The sequence below is a fragment of the Selaginella moellendorffii genome, unplaced genomic scaffold, assembly GCF_000143415.4.
Source record: "Selaginella moellendorffii unplaced genomic scaffold, v1.0 SELMOscaffold_65, whole genome shotgun sequence".
Taxonomy (NCBI): Eukaryota; Viridiplantae; Streptophyta; class Lycopodiopsida; order Selaginellales; family Selaginellaceae; genus Selaginella; species Selaginella moellendorffii.
In genome coordinates, this window is record NW_003314326.1 from 633,763 (window position 1) to 652,903 (window position 19,141).

A 19,141-nucleotide genomic window follows, 5' to 3' on the forward strand; every position below is an offset into this window, starting at 1 on the left:
GGCCGTTGGCCAGTGAAATAAGCGGCGGATCCATGGGCTACGTGGGAGAAAGGGGCGAGTTATCCATGGAGTTTCGGAAGAGTTCTAGATGTGGTGACCAGGTATCTTTCTCTCTTTGCCCTTTTATCCGTTTTGGCGATGAACGCAAGGGCATTTTGCGCTCCTCCAGGTACTAGACTCGCCAGGCAGCAGCATTGCTCGAGCAAGAGGGCTGTAGAAAGATTGGGGATCAAGAAAAACTATAACCAGGTTATACTTCTCAAGATCGTCTCCCAGGATCGCCAGGAGCTTTTCGGGAAGCAATGCGGAGAGCCCATCATCAAGAAATCCATCGAGAAGAGGGAATTTTTGCTAGGAAACCATTTGAACTGGAGAACACACATAGCTGTGGTTTTTGCTGGCGCGATTTTGCTCGCAACTCCCGCGTTTGCGGCCGATGCTCTCAAGACGTGCTCCTGTCTTCTGAAAGAATGCCGGTAATTTTATTCTTCTCTTTTGTCCTTCTAGAAAGACGAGTTTTTTTTTTTTTTTTCCCCTAGATTGGAGCTCGCTCGATGCATTGCAGATCCTTCGTGCGCTGCCAACGTTGCATGCTTGCAAACTTGTAACGATCGACCTGACGAGACCGAGTGCCAGGTAAGTCTCTAGATTTTGTGTAAAACTTCTTTTGGATTGATCGATCGTTGCGATTCACGAATACTTTCAGATAAAATGCGGAGACGTCTTTGAGAACAAGGTGGTGGACGAATTCAACGATTGCGCGGTGAGCCGCAAGAGCTGCGTCCCGCAGAAGAAAGACGAGGGGCGTTTCCCAATCCCACCACCCTCGGCACTCGTCCAGAGCTTCGACACCACGAAGTTCACTGGGAAATGGTTCATCTCCAGCGGCCTCAACAGGTCCTTCGATACTTTCGATTGTCAGCTCCACGAATTCACCGCCGCTCCACAGAGATTGACAGGGAACTTGAGCTGGAGAGTGAACACTCCCGACGGGGGATTCATCACTCGAAAAGCAGTCCAGAGCTTCCAACAGGACGCCGAGAATCCAGGAGTTCTCTACAACCATGGCAACGAGTTTCTACACTACAGGGACGATTGGTAAGTCTCATTCAATCGATCAAAACTTAGTTTTTCTTTGGCGATCTCCATAGGTACATTCTTTCGTCCAAGCTGGAGAATCGAGGAGACGACTATGTTTTCGTGTACTACCGAGGATCAAACGATGCATGGGACGGATATGGTGGCGCCGTCGTCTACACTCGCAGTAGAACACTGCCGCGCAGCATAGTGCCCGAGCTCCAGCGCGCGGCAGCCAAAGTGGGCCTGGATTTCGCAAAGTTCTCGAGCACGGACAATTCGTGCGGGCCGGAGCCGCCGCTGCTGGCGCGGATCGAGAAGAAAGTGGAGGAGGGCGAGAGCGTCCTGGCCGAGGAGGTGCGGGACATCGGCAGGGCCGAGAAATCGCTGCTGGACAAGATCGAGAGCGGGATCGAGAGCGGGATCAAGGAGCTGGAGAAGGACGAGGTGAGTTTCCTCAAGGGATTGAGCGAGGAGGAGAAGGCGCTGCTGGAAACGCTCAAGATGGAGGCCAAGGACGTGGAGAAGCTTTTCGGGGGCGCGGTCCCGGTGAGGAAACTCCGCTAGCCAGGAGCCCTAAAACTTTAAAACACGCGAATATTCACAAGCATACTAGCTTAGGGCTGTCGTGTACAGCCACGTGTCGCTAGACTGACACGTCGGTAGCGGCATGGGCCCCAGCTGTCGGTTTCCGGCCGGCCACCAACCCGCGGCATGCGACTGAAATCCTTGTCGGACGCTCGCCGCGGCGCTTCCGGCATGGTGAAAAACTGGCGGTGAAAAAACGAGCCGTGCATGCGGATGCGATAAAGTAAAAAACCGGGAGTCCTGCCACGTCGGCGTGGACGAAGCATATTCCAGGCTCTGTCACACAGGCTGGAAATGAGATGGCTCTCCTCGTCTATCCACTTGGTTTGAGCTGATTCGATCCACGATACGGGCTCTTTTATTCCAATCCTCGCGGCGATTTGGGGCTAATTGGGCCGCGAAATCGAGCAAAGATCTGGGCTTTGCGCTCTCGTGCTCGCCCAAATTCCCCAATTTCTCAAGCTAAAATGTGGGTTCTGGGTCTGGGCTCTAAAATTCTCTCTCTTTCTTTTCTTTCCATTTCTTTTCTCTCGCTTTGATCATTGACAGTTTGGTGTGTCTTGTTATGGAATGGTAGTAGCATCAGGTGGGATCTCTGGATCGAAAGCGCCATAGCCACCATCTTAAGCTAAGCTAAAGATCGAGGAGCTCTTTTGCTGGGAAGGCTCCAAGAGACAAAGCTTTTAAGTGTTTTTTCTCCTCTTTTTTGTTTTTGTGCTGCTATGGTGTTTGGAGAGGCACAAGAGATCAGGAGGGTAATAGCACAGCATAGCAGCAGACAAGCCTTTGATTCTTTTGTTCTGTCCCCAAAATATCCCATCCTCTCTCTCCAGCTGTGATCTTCCTCCCAAATTCCTCCAAGTTGAATTCTTCCCATTCTGATTCTCACTCCTCGCTAGTCGATCTCGGCGAGAATTCCCTTTGTTGGTCTGGATCAATCACACAGGGACAGTGAGATCTTTTCGCGAATGCAAGCAATGCTGCCTTGTATTGCTTGCAAGCGGCATGCGATTGAGGACGATGACGAAGACGAGGACGAGGACGATTACACTGGAGGCCGAAACAACACAATTACAAAGGCCGAGGTCAAGTCCTTGTCTTCACAGGTCAGTAGTTCTTAGCTCCTTCTTTTCTAGTCTCTCCATAGCTCTAGAGCTCTAGAACTTTCATTGTCTCTAGGAATCATGCTAGGAGATATAGTTGTAAGTACTTACAGTCTACAGACAGTGTGTGCTTCCTCTTTTTTTCTTTTTTTTTGTTCTAGCTGGAGAGTGCTTTGATTTGCTTTGCTTGCTTGTTTGTTTGTCCCTTGTAGCAGCAGCAACGCGTGTTATGAAATCAATGGCTGTTTTTATGACAAAGAGGTACCGACAGGATTCCATTGTTTGCGTTCCAGATCCAGCATAACTTCCAGCTTAAGCAGCTCTAATCATCTTTTTTTCTCTTTCTTTCTCGTGTTCTTGATGGTTTGTCTTTGATCGTTTGGCAGCTCAAAGACGTGGTTTTGAAGGTCTCGGCCGCTTACAGGCAATGCAGGCCATGCGCTGGATCAAAGGGGAAAACTTTCGAGCACGAATTCGTGATTGGAAACTCGGATGCTTCGTCGTCCGAGGATCAGTGGATCCAAAAGTCTGGGATTCTCAAGAAGGAGAATTATCCCAGCAGTGCTGCGAGCTCCATCTCTGAGGGCGCAGTCTCGGTGAAACAGGACGATCAATCCAGTAGTAAAGTTTCACCGAGTAGTCAAGCGAGTAGCAACAGCAGCAGTGGATCCGCGGCGAAGAATTCTTCTTCCAAACAAGATCATCTTGACCAACATAACGAGAGGAACTGCGAGGAGACGAGCCAGGAATGGGTGGCACAAGTCGAGCCTGGCGTTCTTATAACTTTCATAGCAATGCCCAACGGAGAGAACGAGCTCAAGAGAATTCGATTCAGGTGAGCTTGGTTTTCTTCTAAGCTTTGCAATTCTTCCGCTTTATTTCTTTCTCAGTCGCGAGCTTTTTAACAAATGGCAAGCTGAAGCATGGTGGGCCGAGAACTGTGAGCGTGTTCACGAGCTCTACAACGTCTCTGGAAACGATCACTCGTTTCCAAACAGCCAGAAAGATCAAGTAACTTCAGAAGTTTCTTATTTCTCTGTTCTTGCTTGGATCCCTCTCTGGAAACAAAACTTACTTTTCTTGTTGGATCACTCCAGGTGGAAGCACAAACGTCGCAGCAAAATCACGCGGAAGTGACTAAATCCAACACTACGAGTGACGAACTGACCGAATGGGTCGAAGAAGACGAGCCCGGGGTTTATATCACTGTGAAGCTCGGCCCAAATGGCAACCGAGAACTAAAGCGTGTAAGATTCAGGTACGAGATGACAGAAAAGTTCCATTCTTTTCCTTCAATTTTCCTGTTTTTCTCGTTTCCAGTCGCGAGAAGTTTAGCGAGAGGCAAGCAAAGCTATGGTGGGAGAGGAATCGCTTTAGAATACACGACAATTATTTGTAACTTCAATTGTTTGAGCTTTACATTGTTAGAGCTTCAATTATTTGTAACCTTTTAGGTCGTAGCTGTAGCATAGATTGATTTGGTTGTGGAGGGAATTCTGCTGTGACAGCGTGTGTAAGTTCGCTTGTGTGTGCAAGTACTGGAACAAGATCATCTCTTCAGACAGATTTCGCAGTTTTTACAACACGATCGCAAAAGTGGTTACAAGAGACGGCTCGCAGGACCTGTGCAACACAAGCGGCTGGCACCTGATTAGCTCTGTCAAATACATGGTGCTCAAGCTTTCAATAACTAGGTGAGGAAATGGGAGGTTGGCGCTGGTTGATAGAGAGGATGGTGAGATGCTCGCACTGGTGTCTTGTCCGCGAGTGCTGGATTGCGATGGCATGGTTGGAATGTTTGTAACGGATGGAATGCTGCTGGTTGTCGGGGTTGACAAGCGGGAGAGGCGTCACGGTGGAATCCATGTTTGGAGGCTACGCAAATTGGATGTCTACTCAGATCCAGTGCCAGTGTTGGAATGGATTTGTAGTGCTATGGTACGATCCGCTGAGGATGAGGGATTGGAGCGAGGTTGTAGACAGCAGAGAATGGGAGCCAGGGATAGTAACAGATTGGTTGGTTGTTTCCAGCCCTGCCTCCTCTGCTTGCGCCACTGCTCCAACTGCGTCACAGGAGGTAAGCACCAAAATTTCTGCTTGCGAGGGTATTTGGATGGACAGGAACTAGTTTGCAAGCTAAGAAAAACCTGTCTATGGTCTCAAGCAAACATTGAGGCAATGGTATCGTTGCATCGATGAGTTCCTTTAAGGAGAAGGTTTCATCAGATTGAATTCTGATGGGAGTCTGCATCAAAAGGAAAAAGGTGGCCGCTTTTAGTGATTCTTCCTGAAATTTTGGCATACAATTAGAAGAAATCCTTTATCCGGGCTGTGACGTCGCAGATATCACGATCTGGTCACCTCTCGCTGGTAATCTTAGAAGTTAAACTTTGAGGCATTTTCTTTTTCAATTTTGTTGCAGGTGGTATGGCTCGGTCGTCAGATAACGGACTAGATTCCAAGTACTCTGGTTGAAGTGAAGTCAGTAGAGCTCCAAAAGCCGATGTCCAGACGGTAGAAGGCTCGTTTGAGATATCAGAGCAAAAGCTTTGGAGGTGTACTCACCACCGCCATCAGATCTCAACACCTTGATAGTGCTTTTGTGCTGCCTCTCAACCTCAAGCCCACAGAAGACTTGAAGTACCTTTGTCACAGCTGCAAATCTAGTAGCATTGTCAAGAAACGATATAAAGTAACTCTTTTTCTGGCATGTGATCTAGACCTGAAATACCAGAGTGCACTAGCCCCAAAGGTTGAGAGCATGGGAGCTAGATCCAGCAGTGAAAGCGTGAGACTGTTGCTTCCTTATAAGACACGGCTCACAAAGGGGCATCTTTGAATATTTAATGTGCAAACCGTCCACCACTTGAGCTCATGCCATCTCTCCAATGGTTTGCTTATTCACATGGCCCCATCACCAGTGTTAAGTCAGGAGATCGGCAGCTCCCCCCGAACAGCTGCACAGACTATCACCATCACCTGGTTCTGGATCTTTAACCAAGCAGTCCAATCTGAGGAGCCTCAACTTTCATCACCCAAGCCACTATACCATATTGTGGATGACTGATATCCACTTCAGTGCTTGAGAAAAACAGCAAAAACACCTGTTCCACCATTTGACCGATGGAAAGGCATGTCTAGTTTGAGGAATGTACCACACAACACGTCCTTTGGAAATTTGTTGCCGCACAATCCAACCACAATGTGTATGGCATACTCTGGATGTCCAGTGTCATCCATGCCATCCCAGTGGCTCAATCAGAATCTTGATTGTCATCCTGTTGAGGTCCCTTCTTATCAGCAGTCTCGATTTAGGCCCAGTTTGGTAGTATTGAAAGCCGACCACCAATCACCAGAAATGGGAGGCGGTGAAAGAGCTACCAATCTCTAACATAAATGCATTCCTTCTCTTTCTTAGCTTGCAAAGAATAAAAAAAGAAAGGGTGCTACCAAAGAAAGTAAAGTTGGTGCTACCAAGAAAGTAAGGGCTAAAGAAAATAATAAAGAGAAAGGAAGTAAAGAAAGATGACAAACATTAAATTTTATTCTATTTTCTTTCGATTGTAATAAAAAGAGGAGTTTCATTAAAATTCTCGAAATCCTACTTTTATAGCGAATCTGGAAACTAATTTAGTTTACCCCCAGCTAACCCAAAAATCTAATCCGGGTGTACATTTATGTCCATGTGTATAGTAAGTTTTGAATTTAAATCCTATGAATAGTTTTGTAAACTTCTGAAGTAAGATGTCAACCTTTAACAAAAGTTTCAAAACATATATGTTAGTAAAATTATAATTCAAATGTGATTTCATAATATTTATTTATGTTTCTATTTGAGAATGGTATATCCAGACTTCAAAAAGAATGCCATTGCCTGCTGCAACAAATAGAAGGTAGATTTTACGAAGTATATGAAGATTAAAAAAAGCTATCAACAAGAGTCAACAAGTAGTACAAAAATATTAATAAGTTCATATTAACAATGGTTAATGTACATAGAGGTGTGAATAAGAAGGGTGTTGGTTTACCATATAAGTACGATGAAGATGTCAAGGAAATGAGATAACCAAGACAACTAAATAACTAAACAAACAAAAATAAATATTAGAATATGCTTGAATATAATACAATTAATAGTTGTTATTATTCATTTATAATTAATGATAACTGGATTAATAAATAATAGTAAAACTATTAAGTTATTATACTCAAGAGGAATGAAGTACTCTAAAAGATGTTTTAAATTTTGCTAATAAGATCTTTTAGAGTGGTTCTTTAGCCCCTAGTTCATCTTCAATAAGACTTCTTTTTTTAAAATTGAAAAAAAAAAAAGAAGATTTGATTGGCTTCTTCGTACTCTTTTTTGCCGTGTGCAACAAAGTTAAAGTCGTATTGTTCGTCAAGTTCAGCTTTTTCATCTTTGTCACATCAAAACACATGTAACCTGGCCATCACGACCAACTTGCAATTTCTAGCTAGACCAGCTCCCCATCAATTGTTGTTGAATGTGTGTGTCAAGAAGCTGCAAGTGAGAGCAGATTGCCATAGAAGACATGCCCTTGAACAAGACTGCATTGAATTCTGGATCAGTAACTCCTGACTTAGAGTCAAGGAGGTGAATCTGCAGGGCTTTTGGGTGATAAACTTCTGAATGGGTTCTCCAAGATCTTGCATGAGGCTGTAAAATTCACTGTGCCGAATCATGATATCGACGTCCTATGTCGCATCCGCTCCCATAACCTGTTTCACATGACTGCGCCAGATTTCATGTTATCGTCTAGATCTAGCCAGGTAGTTTCCTTTGCCCAGAAACTATGGGCCACAATCCCCATCGCATCAATGAGCACGTTCTCTGAAATTGTCGCCTATCAAACACCTCCATCTCTCAAGACAAAGCGTTCTGAACACTACTCGTCCTCGGACTGAACCACAAGGACTATTAACCTAAATATAATACTGACGAGAATGAAGATCCTGTCTCCTCACCATGAAAAAAAAGGAAGAAGCACCAACCAGAGGACGTCCAAACTAGACACCAGTGCAAGGCCACGGCTAAACAATAAGGCTGTTTGAGTCGGCAGCTGTTGGTTTTCTTAGCTCTCATTCTCGCTCTCTGTGTCCCATCTTTCTCCAATAAGTACACTTTGTCCAGCAATCCTTCATGAAGCTGAACCTTTTGTTCTCCAGGTTTCGAAGTTTTCTTGTGTAAATTTGTGAAACAATTTCTCCCATTCAACGTCGGCTGATGTGGAGCCACCCAGCCACAGCATGGAACACCAAGAATAGAAGGGCTCCTTCTGTGATCGGCTTGGGACTCAGCGATAAGTTCGTCCACCTTGCTGGACCTCTCCAAGAACGCTAATGAGAACTAGGAGTCCGTGGTCTAGGTGATTGCTGCAAAAGCAGCTAATGGCAAGATCGTCCTCATCCTTCTCTCAGAATGCAGCCAACAGACACTATGGCACTATGCCAAGGTATTCCTCCTCTACTCAGTTTCCTCTGAATTACAACTATCTTCCAGGCTCGTCTAGTTTTTCCTGGAACAAAGGAGAGCACCGAGGAAGATGGTTGTAGTTCAGGAGAAACTGAGTAGAGGAGGAACGCCTTGGCATAATGCCATCATGTTTGTTGGTTGCATCCCGAGAGAATGGAACTTTTGTGTAAGGATGATCTTGCCATTGGCTGCTTTCGCAGCAAACACCTAGACCAGGGACTCCCAGTTCTCATCAGCATCCTTGGAGAGGTCCAGCAGGTGGATAAACTTCTTGTTGAGTCCCAAGCCGATCCAGAAAGAGCCCTTCTATTCTTGGTGTTCCATAAATGAAGTAGCTACCAAGCCGTGTAAGATTTGACTACAACCATACTTCATTGCATTGGGTGGTTATACACATGACTCTTGACGGTTGGTGAGGATGGCTGATGTGGCAAGTGACGTGGACCTTGTGATGTGGCACATCGATCAATGCTTTTTAAAAATTTTTTTGCTCGTTTTTTTCTCTCTTCAAACAGTTTTCTATTTCTTTTTTCTGTGTTGTCTCCCTTGCCTTCTACGGGATCCAGAGTTCGACGGTGGTTTCATCGACTGCATTGGTTCTCGGATATGCTGATATCTTTCTCGTGTTCTTGATTGGTTTGTCTTTGATCGTCTGTCTTAGCTCAAAGATGTGGTTTTGAAGGTCTCGGCAGCTTACAGGCAATGCAGGCCATGCGCTGGATCACAGGGGAAATCTTTCGAGCGATTGGATGCCGGGGATGCTCGTGAAGGAGAATTATCCGAGCAGTGCTGCGAGCTCGCAGGACGATCAATCCATCACCGAGTAGTCTAAGCTTCGCAATTCTTCGTGTCCCTCATGGTGGGCCGAAGAACTCAATCCACCCGGAAAGATCAAATTTTTTTTTCTCTCTCTTGGTGGATTCAATAATTCTCTAGGGTTTTAAGGATTAGGTCTAGGTAGAAAGCGAGCAAATGGCGCTCGCGCTGTTCTTCGCCCCAGATCTTCCTCCTCTGGCAGCGATCGCAGCGGCGGCAGTGGGCGGCGTAACGATCGATCCGGTTTCTAGCCTCCCTGAGGGATCCAAGCCGCAGCTAGCGCTAGAATCCGGGTAAGGGTTTAAGAAAGATTGCGCGCCGATCGTTTTTGATAGATTTCTTCCAATGCAGTGACAGGCTACTGGGATTGAACACGCTGGTGCGATATTTCGGGCGATTGAGCTCGCTACACGGATTCTATGGCGTCGATCCGGTCACTGCTTCTCAGGTAGCCACATTCTTTGGGTCACGGCTTTAGAACACTTTTGTTCTGATCCCAGGTAGACGAATGGCTGGACTATTCACCGAAGTTTAGCGCTGGTGCCGAGTTTGAGGAGTGTTGCCACTACGTCAATTCCTATCTAGCGATGCGTACCTTCCTGGTGGGATACACTACCACTGTCGCTGATATCACGATCTGGTCATCTCTCGCTGGTAATCTTAGAAGGAAAACTTTGAGGCACTGAGGAATTTTAATCTTCCATTTTGTTGCAGGTGGAGGCAAGAGGTGGGAGAGTATGAAGAAGTCTGCAAAGTTCCCACATCTTTCACGCTGGTATGACGCCATTTCAGTCGATCGTCCGATACTCCAGGAACTAGCTTCCAAGTACGTTGGGAGAAGGGGACTGGGAAGGCCCGTCTCTGTTGAAGCGAAGCCAGTAGCAGCCGCAGTGGCTGGAGCTCCAAAGAAAGGGAAAGCCGACGTCCAGCAGACTGAGAAGGCCCAGAAGGTCGAAGGCTCGTTCGAGATATCTTTGCCGGGTGCCGAGATGGGAAAGGTGTGCACTCGTTTTCCACCGGAGCCTAGCGGCTTTCTCCACATCGGGCATGCGAAGGCTGCGTTTCTCAACGAGTATTTCGCGCGGAAGTATGGAGGGAAGCTGATTGTTCGGTTTGACGACACGAATCCGAGCAAGGAGAAAGACGAGTTCGTGACGAATATAATGCAGGACCTGGAGACTCTAGAGATCAAGCCAGACGAGGTCACGTACACGTCCGACTACTTTCCCGCTCTAATGGAAATGGCGGAGAAGCTGATCAAGGAAGGGAAAGCTTATGTCGACGACACTCCCAGGGAGGTGATGCAGAAGGAAAGGATGGACGGGATCGAGTCGAAGCGTAGGAATCAGAATGTGGAAGAGAACTTGGCGTTATGGAAGGAGATGGTGGCAGGGACGAAAAGGGGCCTGAGTTGCTGCTTGAGGGGAAAACTCGACATGCAAGCACTGAACAAGACGCTGAGAGACCCTGTGTACTACCGGTGCAACCCGGAGGAACACCACAGGGTGGGCTCGAAGTACAAGGTGTATCCAACGTATGACTTCGCATGCCCGTACGTGGACAGCACCGAAGGAGTCACTCATGCGCTTCGATCCAGCGAATATCACGACAGGAACGAGCAGTATTACAGAATCCTCGCGGACATGGGTGTAAGACCGGTCCATACGTGGGACTTCAGCCGTCTCAACTTCGTCTATACACTTCTGAGCAAGCGGAAGCTGCAGTGGTTTGTGAGCCAGGGCCTCGTGGAAGGCTGGGACGATCCGCGCTTTCCTACAGTGCAGGGTATGCGAAGGCGTGGCCTGACTGTTGAGGCACTGCGCCGCTTCATCCTTTCACAGGTATGAAAAAATCTCTGGGAACTATTGAGTTTCAAATGATCCTCGTGTTCCTTTTCTCCAGGGCGCGTCAAAGAATCTAAACCTGATGGAGTGGGACAAGCTATGGACGATCAACAAGCAGATTATCGACCCGGTTTGCCCGAGGCACACGGCGGTCTTGAAGGATGGAAAGGTTCCACTCACTTTGCGAGACGGACCAGAGACGCCATTCATCCGGATCATACCTCGGCACAAGAAGTTCGCGGGAGCAGGCAAGAAGGCTACCGTTTTTGCCAACACCATCTTAATCGACAAAGCCGATGCGGAAGCAATTCACGAGGGGGAGGAGGTGACACTCATGGACTGGGGAAACACCATCATCGAGAAGATCGACAGGGAGGGGGACAAAGTCACTGGCTTGTCCGGGGTGCTGCATCTCGAGGGATCGGTGAAGACCACCAAGCTCAAGCTGACATGGCTCGCGGATCATCCGGAGCTCGTGGATCTCAACCTCGTTGAGCTTGACTACCTTATCAGAAAAGAGAAGGTAATTTTTTTCCCTTGGTTTTGGCTCTGGATGAATGTTGTTTTCTTTCAGATGGAGGAGGAGGACGAGCTGCTTAATGTGTTGAACCCAGTCACTAAAATCGAAGTGGCAGCGGTGGGCGATTCCAACATGCGAAACCTCGCCAAGGGGGAGATTATTCAGCTGGAGAGGAAGGGGTACTTCATCTGTGACGCGCCGTACGTCCGACCGACGAGTCCGATTGTGCTCATCAGCATACCAGACGGGCGCCAGCGCCCTCGACAGTAGTCCAAGCACACGTAACAAACGTCAGAGTATTGGTTTACAATTGCTCACATATGGAGAAGGGAGGCTATGTCGTCAGGCAGCGATCTTGTGGTGTTGCTGGGAGCTGTTCGACGAGTAAGAGGTTCTTCCCAGGAGCGAGTCTGGGTTGGAATAGTATTTCGCTTCACAGACTGGATACGTTTTTTTGTAGTTTTTTCTTCCTTTTTTGACCACACCAGTCAATGAAGTCAAAGAAAAGTCAATGCAATGTCAATAAAGTTTCTTCAAAGATTGTTGACCTTGATTGACTAGCATTGACTTTTGCTTTGTCACCATCACCCTCGAAGTGGAACGAAGGGAGACACTTGTTTGCGAAGAGCAAATAAGGATTTCACCCTCCTCAGGATTTTTAAGGTTTTAGATGTGGAGATGTTCTATTAATGTGTAACTTCGAATACTTGTGTGGGAAGGGCGGCCAGAAGCGGCCAGCAGATCTTCCCATGATGTTCTTCAAAGGAAGAGGTCCCCTGCGTTGAGCAAAGCACACGTAAAAAGAGAAAACACCAAAAGAATGGATTTGAGCTCTCACCAGACATGCGAGTCATTGCTGAGGTTGCGATTGTCACCCAAGACGAACACACACCCCTTGGGGACTTGCTGACAAAACAAAAGCCATTCATGAGCTTGGTGTATGATTTCTTCCTTCGACTTACCCTTCGCTTCATCTCGTACTTGTGTGGTTCCAGAATGAAGGCTTCTTCTCTGCAAGCTCCATTCACTCGCAGTGAGCCATCAGAAACCTGCGAATCAAGAGACAAGTAAAAATCATTACTTTCCACTTTGGTTTGCTCATACCTCCACGAAATCTCCAGGCATTGCAACAATCCTCTTGACAAAAACTGCTCTGGAGCCAAAATCCTGCCAGCGAACTTTTCTTTTGTCGCCTGGAAAGAAAGAAGAAAAGATCATGTACCTCGATCAGCGCAGCAGGGCCTTTGAACAAAACAATTTCGTTCACCTCTGGTTTCCTAAAACGATAAGTTACCTGCGGTAAAAAAGAAACCATCCATGAACAAACGCAAGAACAGGTGAGAGAGAATAAACACAAGAACGAAAGAGAAAGACCATGGAAAGAAAAAAAAAATGAGAAGAGAGTACCTTGTCGACAAAAATGTGATCTCCAACGTCTAGGCTGGGGAACATGGACAGCGATTGGATTCGCCTTGGCTCCGCAACCAGGCGCCTCACAGCGAATGCCAGCAGCAGCGCCACGAGGAAACACTTGGTCTCGTCAGTCCAAAATCTTTTCATCCAAACAAAGCGCTTGCCTGGCACGGAGAAATCTTTCGCTCCATCATTGTCGTCGTCGTCGAAATGTGCCCGATCCCTCGCTGCACGACAGCGGCAGCACATACGAATCCCTCGCGATCGTACATTCCTGTCGCTGCTGTGAAGCACGGAGAGCTGGAGCTGGAGCTGCCCGCCAACACGAAATATCATCGCCATCGCTGCCAAGAACCCTAAAAACACGAATCTAGGGTTTGTGAGCAAGGATGAATGCCGCGGCTGCGCTCCACAAGGCGGCGAATGCGATGGCGATCATCGTGCCAGCGGCGGCCATAGCAGCCTACATCAATCTCCCAGCTCCAGAGAAGAAGGTGCCATCATCATCCAAGAAGTAAGCTCACAAATGGGGAGAAAGAGGAATTTTAGAGAATCTTTTGTGGAATCTCTCTATCAATCAAAGAATCTCTAATCAATTGCATTTGTCTATAATCTAAACTTCCGTACCAAGTGGCCACAAACTGGGAAATGTGGCCACTGTTGAAAGATACATTCTGCAAATTTGTGGCTGTGGACGCCCCGGATCAAAGCCAGCCAATAGGCAGCGCGCTCCCCTATCCGGTCAGGATTCCATCCACCTAAACAAGCTTTTCACCACTCCATACTATCCTTCCTCCATAGCTTAGCTTGCAAAGTTCTTTGCGAAACATACACACACCGCAAATCCCACATTGCTATGGCGACTGCGGTGTGTGCTTCCTCCACCATCGCTGTAGCACCCTCTTCAAGGTAAGCAAGAGAGAAGAAGAGATCTAAGCTCTCGTTCGTTTGTAGCAAAACGTCTAGTAGATGTGCGTACCTCTTCCCTGGATGGTTTGAAACTTCCATTCTTTTTGTGACACCAGCGCTCAAAAGAAGCCGAACGAGATCGTCTCCGCAAAGACCACCTTCCTCGCCGGGCGACCACTGAGGAACAAGGCTCACGTCGCAAAGGCAGCCAAAGCGGTCTTCTCTGTGACAGCCGCGGCAGCGACCGAGAGACCCCTGTGGTTCCCTGGAAGCACTCCTCCGGCCTGGTTAGACGGAAGGTCAGTGACAACTTCGATTGATAAGTATGAGAGCAAGGAACTTACCGCTTTGCTGTCATCCCTGTGATGCAGCCTGCCAGCAGACTTTGGATTCGATCCTCTCGGCCTTGGTAAGATCTCTGGAAGTGGTGTTCTGACTTGATAAGCTTGGGAACTCCTTCTCGTCAGGCTCGGAACCGGAACTTCTCAAGTGGTTTGTCCAGTCGGAGATTGTGCACTCGAGATGGGCCATGCTTGGCGCTGCTGGAATCTTCATCCCCGAAGCTCTCACCAAGCTCGGAATTCTCAACACTCCTTTCTGGTACACTGCTGGCGAGCAGGAATACTTCACTGACCAGACCACGCTCTTCATCGTGGAGATGATTCTTCTTGGCTGGGCCGAAGGCAGGAGATGGGCCGACATACTGAAACCAGGCTCCGTCAATACGGACCCCGTCTTCCCCAACAACAAGCTCACAGGAACAGACGTGGGATACCCCGGTGGATTCTGGTTCGATCCATTCGGCTGGGGAACTGCTTCGCCTGAAAAGCTCAAGGAACTCAGGACCAAGGAGATCAAGAATGGAAGACTTGCAATGCTTGCCGTCATGGGTGCCTGGTTCCAAGCTGTATACACTGGTGCACGTCCGATTGACAACCTGCTGGCTCATCTCGCCGATCCTGGACATGCAACGATCTTCTCGGTAAGAAACAAGCCAAAAGAGAGGAGAGAAAACGAAAATGCTACTCACGTCAATGTTTTGTTCTGCAGGCATTCACGAGCCAGTAAAAAGTCTCTCTTTTGCGCGTATAACTGTATGTGCATATAGACCCCCTTCGGTTTCAATGGTGATCAAATTGCCTTTAGTTCGAACGCCATTCTTGCAAAAATGTACACAGCTTGTATTAGACAATATATATCCAGAATAACGAGTTGTTTCTCTTAGATTGTGCCGTTCATGGCTTTCATGATGGTCGCTTCGAATGATTTTGTATCCTGGCAGTGAAAAATTAAGAACCACAATAGTCGAGAAAATTGCTTACCATTGCTCCGGAGCACGAGAACTTTCCGTTGAAGAGAAATGACGGAACCGAATGCAAGCCCATCTTTCCCTTTGCAAGCTTATCGTCTTCGAGAACTTCGCGTTTTCCTTCTCCAGATTCCTGTTGGATAACACACAAAGATTAGAAAACACAAGGTTTAAAAAACAAATATAAGAACTACCAGATACTCGCGAACGTTTGGCAAGCCGAGCTTTTCTCCAGCCGATTTCAGGACCTCCAAATCCGATATATTCTGGCCTTCTTCGTAAGTCAGCGTGAAAAGAAGCTGTTCTGCCTCGGCAGCTTTGCCTACAGTGTCCGCCAACCTCACAAGCCTGAATTCAAAGGTTAAAACTGCTAGAAGTTTCTTCCCTACTTGCCTGTGTCCATGCAAAGAATTCGGCCACCACTTCCAATTCTCAAATACAGCCCCATCCTTGGCACCTGACCTGAGGTAATTTTCTATGGATTGTCACGGGCTTCGCTATCTCTGTCCAAGAGAACTTACCTTCTCAAAGAAGTAGTCCAGGAATCCGAGCCCCATCTCCTTCGATTATAAGCCAGATACTCCTCTCCAGAGGGATTGGTGCTGTGATCAATAATGTATGGATGCCTAGAAAGAAATTTCTTCCAGTGAGATAGAATCCACAACAAAATGCGCATCGTGGCGTACCATTTCACCGACGCAATCTTTGCCCCTCCAGCAGCCGATTCAACATTCTTTATGGCACGATCCAAGCGAACCTATCGCGAAATCCCAAAGCTCATCGGTCGAAAATCCGCGCAAACGAGCTGGATTCTTCACAATACCTTGCCGACATAGCACCATGGGCACGAAATATCGCTCCAGACATCGATCTGGACGGCCGGCATCGGCGAAGAGCCATCGCGTGGCGCCCCGGGCAGAGCCATGGACTAAAAGAACTTGGGGATATTTTTATTACCTAGAGCAAGAACCCTAATTTCTGGGATGGAGAACAGGGGCATGAGGCTGCGCGTTCGTGCCGCTGGCGGTGGCGCCACACATCGCATCCAGGTACCGGCACCAGCAAGAATCTACGATCTCCGCCACGCGCTCTCCCAGATTATTGGCGTGCCGGTGGATAGCATCCGGCTCTCGCTCAACAAGCGCGACGAGATCGAGGGCGACGCGTCGGCGCCGCTGGAAGCGTATGGAATTCGCCCCGGGGATCTCCTCTACTACTTCGATCGGGAGCTAGGGTTCTCGGATTCATGCACAGTTTCAAGGGAAGTGGAAAGAAGGGAATTGTGTGCCTCGGCGGCGGATAAGCGTGCTCGAGAGCAAAAGGCTGCTCTTGCGGAAGAATCCTCGGCGACAAGGAGTAGATTTGAGGCTGTGGATCGAAATGCCGGGCAGCCATCGCCGCCACATGTCGAAGAACAACGTCGATTGGAAGAGGAGGCTGTGAATCGAGGTGCCGAGCAAGAGCAAGGATCGATAGCGATGGAGGAACGATCCATGGAAGGAGAAGAGGAGGAAGAAGTCCAGGACTCCGGGAACAAGTACTGTCACCTCATCCCAAATCTCCTCTCGAGGCTTTTGTCCGTGGAAGGCAAGAATGTGGGGAATTCGCGAGACCTCTTGATCTTGGCGGTCCACGCAGTGATGCTCGAGACTGGATTCGTGATTCTGGGCTGCCCGACAATCGCTGGAGCTTCCTCGATCAAGTATACTCTTCCTGAGCTCGGCCAGCTCAAGAACGATGAGGCCAGAGTTCTTCTCCGGTGTCAAAGCGTTGGAGAATTCATGGTGGTCTACGGCAGCGTCCAGGGATCGTCTCAGATCTTCCGCCTTAGCCTCTCCATCTCCAAGTTTCTGGGAGAAGTTCTTTTGGAAGGAGAATCAAAAGGTGGTGGTGGTGGAAGCCAGGAGCAGCAGGACCAGGCTTCTTTCTCGCTCTACAAGGACGCGTTTGCTCTCTGGAAGGAGATCAAGGACAACCTCACGCTGCGGTTGCTGATGCTGCTGTGCGAGATCGCGGGGCTGCCACTGCCGGCGTGCTTCCAGATCCTCCCCACCGAGCTCAAGATGAAGATCCTCGAGTTTCTTCCAGCTTTAGACGTCGCCAGGATCTCGATGGTCTCATCGGAGCTGAGATTCCTCGCCGCCAACAACGATATCTGGCGAATGAAGTTCGCGGGTGAGAGTTTCAAGCTCAAGCAAGGGGAAGCTCCGCCGGCGAGCTGGAAGGTCGCGTTTGTTCGCGAGTGGTACGCGAGGAAACGGAGAGAGCGCATCCAGGTCCTATCGCGGAGAGACGTCATCGTTCCCAGGAGGAACTTGAGGCCACACCATCCCTGGGGGATCATCGGGGGCGACTACGATGCTTACCCGGAGATCCCATTCCTTCCGGCGCGAGGAGGGATCAATCCATTCGGGGGGCCAAGGTTTCGGCGGCCTCTCAATCCTGGATGCATTGGCCCCGCGAGCAGTGGGATTGGATCGGGAGGAGGAGCACTGCCAGAGCTCTCCCGCCCAGGTGAAAATCCTCTTCCTCTTCCTTTCTTCATGGATCACGATCATAGTGGAAATCCTCCTTTCTTCATGGATCACGATGAGACGTAGAGTAACATACTTATTAGCTAAATAATAATACTATATACTGATAGTAACTGAAAGTGTCTCCCAGTGTTCTTTGTTTTAGCTGTTTTGCATCAATGTAAGATAAACTTACCAGGAATCCTTATAAGCATACAAAAAGATCTACAAGGTTAGAGGCATGAGGCTTAGGAGATTTATAACATTAGTAGGCCTTTAGCATGTCAACATGTCAAGGCCTAGTATAAGTAAGAGGTTTTGGAAACAAACACAAAATTGCATTATCGTCGTGAATAGCTAATATTTTTGCTTTTGTAGTCTAGAAATTTTTTTTTCAAATTTTGAAAACTTTTCATGTTTCAATGTCATTTTTATTAAGAGATTTACAATTTTAAACAATGCAACCTCATACAAAGTTTAACAACAAAGATTAATCTACTATATATAGAAAAATATACAAATCTCTCATTTTCATTCTTCCTCTTTGATCTCTAAAAGGCACAAGAATTGCCTAAAACCAGTACACTAACTCATAGTTTCTTTTTTTTTCCCAACAAAACTTGGACACTAGAAGTACTTGTCCTCATTGTCCACATTCTGGAAAATGCAATTTATTTCCTTGTCACTTTTTCGAATTTCCACCAAGCCTTCCCTAGCTAGAGTTTGCTCTTCCTCATTCACTCCCTTCTCCTCTTTTCAAGTACTGCCATGATATTGGCTATTTTGTTGTCATCAATTTCAAGATCTTCCAAGTCTTCCAGCCGGATCACCGCCACAACTTCATCACTTTGTTGACCACTCTGTTTTTGGTCAACAACCCTCCTTTGACTATTGTTAATTGTTAAACCCTTTATCTTGTCTTAAATTGGAGTGCATTTGAGTTTTTTGTTTTGATATGCTATGTCTACTTTCTATTAGGAATCCCCCAATTCTTGCCACATTCCTGACTCTCGCCGGATTCTTGACCCATAGACCACATTCCTGACTCTCGAGACACTTCCTTATTCTCTGATTTCCCATACGATTCCTGAGTCTCAAACCACATTCCTCATGATGATGTGGCGCCTCCTCGACCTCAGCTATATTTAGGCCGTCCTCGATCCAAGAGTGGTGAAGCTTCATCAACCTATAATATATATAGGTTAGCCTTGTTCCATTTCTCCACAATCTGAATCAACACCAGTCTAAGGCTTTTTCTTCGTTTCCACTAGTTTTTCTCTTTGTCTTTTGCATTTTCTAGTCCTGATCTTGTTGGGGGTCTTGACAGTTTGATTCAAATTGTGTTTTTTGCTTTTGCTTTAGCTCGTTTTGATTGTTTGACTGCCTTTGCTTTTTTCCCCCTTTTCTTTCTTCTTTGCCGATGGAGTCTCCAAGCCATCCTGATTTCTTTGCTGAAGTCCTTGCAAAAATCCAGTCTGAGAATGTCGTGAATGTGACTTTAGGTATCGAAAGTTACTTGTCAGCTAGTCCTTACGGACACTCTTTCCTTACTGCC

At 47.5% G+C, this 19,141-nt stretch overlaps 7 protein-coding genes across 7 annotated transcripts; 5 read left to right on the top strand and 2 right to left on the bottom strand.

Annotated features, from left to right (window-relative positions):
• Positions 1–108: 108 nt before the first annotated feature.
• On the top strand, positions 109–1,687 carry LOC9648920 (violaxanthin de-epoxidase, chloroplastic). Its single transcript, XM_002984949.2, has 4 exons — positions 109–476; positions 540–636; positions 707–1,098; positions 1,152–1,687. Exons 1-4 carry the CDS (start codon positions 139–141, stop codon positions 1,642–1,644), a joined length of 1,320 nt encoding a protein of 439 aa, XP_002984995.2. The 5' UTR covers positions 109–138; the 3' UTR covers positions 1,645–1,687.
• Positions 1,688–1,791: 104 nt separating this feature from the next.
• Positions 1,792–4,214, top strand: LOC9648921 (protein Brevis radix-like 1). The gene is made up of 5 exons (XM_002984950.2): positions 1,792–2,771; positions 3,155–3,603; positions 3,659–3,779; positions 3,866–4,026; positions 4,089–4,214. Exons 1-5 carry the CDS (start codon positions 2,634–2,636, stop codon positions 4,165–4,167), a joined length of 948 nt encoding a protein of 315 aa, XP_002984996.2. The 5' UTR covers positions 1,792–2,633; the 3' UTR covers positions 4,168–4,214.
• A 4,984-nt stretch (positions 4,215–9,198) lies between these two features.
• On the top strand, positions 9,199–11,980 carry LOC9648922 (glutamate--tRNA ligase, cytoplasmic). Its single transcript, XM_002984951.2, has 6 exons — positions 9,199–9,371; positions 9,430–9,526; positions 9,579–9,732; positions 9,793–10,919; positions 10,981–11,445; positions 11,497–11,980. The coding sequence occupies exons 1-6, from the start codon at positions 9,235–9,237 to the stop codon at positions 11,710–11,712; spliced, it is 2,196 nt and encodes a 731-aa protein (XP_002984997.1). The 5' UTR covers positions 9,199–9,234; the 3' UTR covers positions 11,713–11,980.
• Positions 11,981–12,096: 116 nt separating this feature from the next.
• Positions 12,097–13,467, bottom strand: LOC9648923 (chloroplast processing peptidase). Its single transcript, XM_002985038.2, has 6 exons — positions 12,850–13,467; positions 12,665–12,736; positions 12,547–12,609; positions 12,405–12,491; positions 12,281–12,348; positions 12,097–12,218 (listed from the first exon to the last, which is right to left on the bottom strand). Exons 1-6 carry the CDS (start codon positions 13,195–13,197, stop codon positions 12,101–12,103), a joined length of 756 nt encoding a protein of 251 aa, XP_002985084.2. The 5' UTR covers positions 13,198–13,467; the 3' UTR covers positions 12,097–12,100.
• On the top strand, positions 13,467–14,988 carry LOC9649084 (photosystem I chlorophyll a/b-binding protein 2, chloroplastic). Its single transcript, XM_002984952.2, has 5 exons — positions 13,467–13,764; positions 13,881–14,063; positions 14,136–14,173; positions 14,232–14,746; positions 14,815–14,988. The coding sequence occupies exons 1-5, from the start codon at positions 13,712–13,714 to the stop codon at positions 14,830–14,832; spliced, it is 807 nt and encodes a 268-aa protein (XP_002984998.1). The 5' UTR covers positions 13,467–13,711; the 3' UTR covers positions 14,833–14,988.
• Positions 14,890–16,058, bottom strand: LOC9648924 (uncharacterized protein YwbO). Its single transcript, XM_024690061.1, has 7 exons — positions 15,897–16,058; positions 15,760–15,830; positions 15,595–15,699; positions 15,467–15,535; positions 15,268–15,421; positions 15,087–15,206; positions 14,890–15,039 (listed from the first exon to the last, which is right to left on the bottom strand). Exons 1-7 carry the CDS (start codon positions 15,996–15,998, stop codon positions 14,986–14,988), a joined length of 675 nt encoding a protein of 224 aa, XP_024545829.1. The 5' UTR covers positions 15,999–16,058; the 3' UTR covers positions 14,890–14,985.
• On the top strand, positions 16,035–17,788 carry LOC112351709 (F-box protein SKIP22-like). The gene has a single exon (XM_024690060.1). It carries the CDS (start codon positions 16,057–16,059, stop codon positions 17,671–17,673), a length of 1,617 nt encoding a protein of 538 aa, XP_024545828.1. The 5' UTR covers positions 16,035–16,056; the 3' UTR covers positions 17,674–17,788.
• Positions 17,789–19,141: the final 1,353 nt, after the last annotated feature.

What these genes read in the sequence shown, in the direction of transcription:
- LOC9648923 (XM_002985038.2), bottom strand. Translation starts at nt 13,197, where the DNA reads ATGGCGATGATATTTCGTGTTGGCGGGCAGCTCCAGCTCCAGCTCTCC. An exon ending in TGCCTGGAGATTTCGTGGAG is followed by an intron (nt 12,492 to 12,546) that starts GTATGAGCAAAC and finishes CTTGATTCGCAG; the next exon opens with GTTTCTGATGGCTCACTGCG. An exon ending in AGCAATGACTCGCATGTCTG is followed by an intron (nt 12,219 to 12,280) that starts GTGAGAGCTCAA and finishes TGCTCAACGCAG; the next exon opens with GGGACCTCTTCCTTTGAAGA.
- LOC112351709 (XM_024690060.1), top strand. Translation starts at nt 16,057, where the DNA reads ATGGAGAACAGGGGCATGAGGCTGCGCGTTCGTGCCGCTGGCGGTGGC.
- LOC9649084 (XM_002984952.2), top strand. Translation starts at nt 13,712, where the DNA reads ATGGCGACTGCGGTGTGTGCTTCCTCCACCATCGCTGTAGCACCCTCT. An exon ending in CCGGCCTGGTTAGACGGAAG is followed by an intron (nt 14,064 to 14,135) that starts GTCAGTGACAAC and finishes CCTGTGATGCAG; the next exon opens with CCTGCCAGCAGACTTTGGAT. An exon ending in ATTCGATCCTCTCGGCCTTG is followed by an intron (nt 14,174 to 14,231) that starts GTAAGATCTCTG and finishes CCTTCTCGTCAG; the next exon opens with GCTCGGAACCGGAACTTCTC.
- LOC9648922 (XM_002984951.2), top strand. Translation starts at nt 9,235, where the DNA reads ATGGCGCTCGCGCTGTTCTTCGCCCCAGATCTTCCTCCTCTGGCAGCG. An exon ending in ATCCGGTCACTGCTTCTCAG is followed by an intron (nt 9,527 to 9,578) that starts GTAGCCACATTC and finishes TTCTGATCCCAG; the next exon opens with GTAGACGAATGGCTGGACTA. An exon ending in GCCGCTTCATCCTTTCACAG is followed by an intron (nt 10,920 to 10,980) that starts GTATGAAAAAAT and finishes CCTTTTCTCCAG; the next exon opens with GGCGCGTCAAAGAATCTAAA.
- LOC9648921 (XM_002984950.2), top strand. Translation starts at nt 2,634, where the DNA reads ATGCAAGCAATGCTGCCTTGTATTGCTTGCAAGCGGCATGCGATTGAG. An exon ending in TCAAGTCCTTGTCTTCACAG is followed by an intron (nt 2,772 to 3,154) that starts GTCAGTAGTTCT and finishes ATCGTTTGGCAG; the next exon opens with CTCAAAGACGTGGTTTTGAA. An exon ending in CTAAAGCGTGTAAGATTCAG is followed by an intron (nt 4,027 to 4,088) that starts GTACGAGATGAC and finishes TCTCGTTTCCAG; the next exon opens with TCGCGAGAAGTTTAGCGAGA.
- LOC9648920 (XM_002984949.2), top strand. Translation starts at nt 139, where the DNA reads ATGAACGCAAGGGCATTTTGCGCTCCTCCAGGTACTAGACTCGCCAGG. An exon ending in TGTCTTCTGAAAGAATGCCG is followed by an intron (nt 477 to 539) that starts GTAATTTTATTC and finishes TTTTTCCCCTAG; the next exon opens with ATTGGAGCTCGCTCGATGCA. An exon ending in CTGACGAGACCGAGTGCCAG is followed by an intron (nt 637 to 706) that starts GTAAGTCTCTAG and finishes GAATACTTTCAG; the next exon opens with ATAAAATGCGGAGACGTCTT.
- LOC9648924 (XM_024690061.1), bottom strand. Translation starts at nt 15,998, where the DNA reads ATGGCTCTGCCCGGGGCGCCACGCGATGGCTCTTCGCCGATGCCGGCC. An exon ending in TGGACTACTTCTTTGAGAAG is followed by an intron (nt 15,536 to 15,594) that starts GTAAGTTCTCTT and finishes AAATTACCTCAG; the next exon opens with GTCAGGTGCCAAGGATGGGG. An exon ending in AATTCTTTGCATGGACACAG is followed by an intron (nt 15,422 to 15,466) that starts GCAAGTAGGGAA and finishes CTTTGAATTCAG; the next exon opens with GCTTGTGAGGTTGGCGGACA.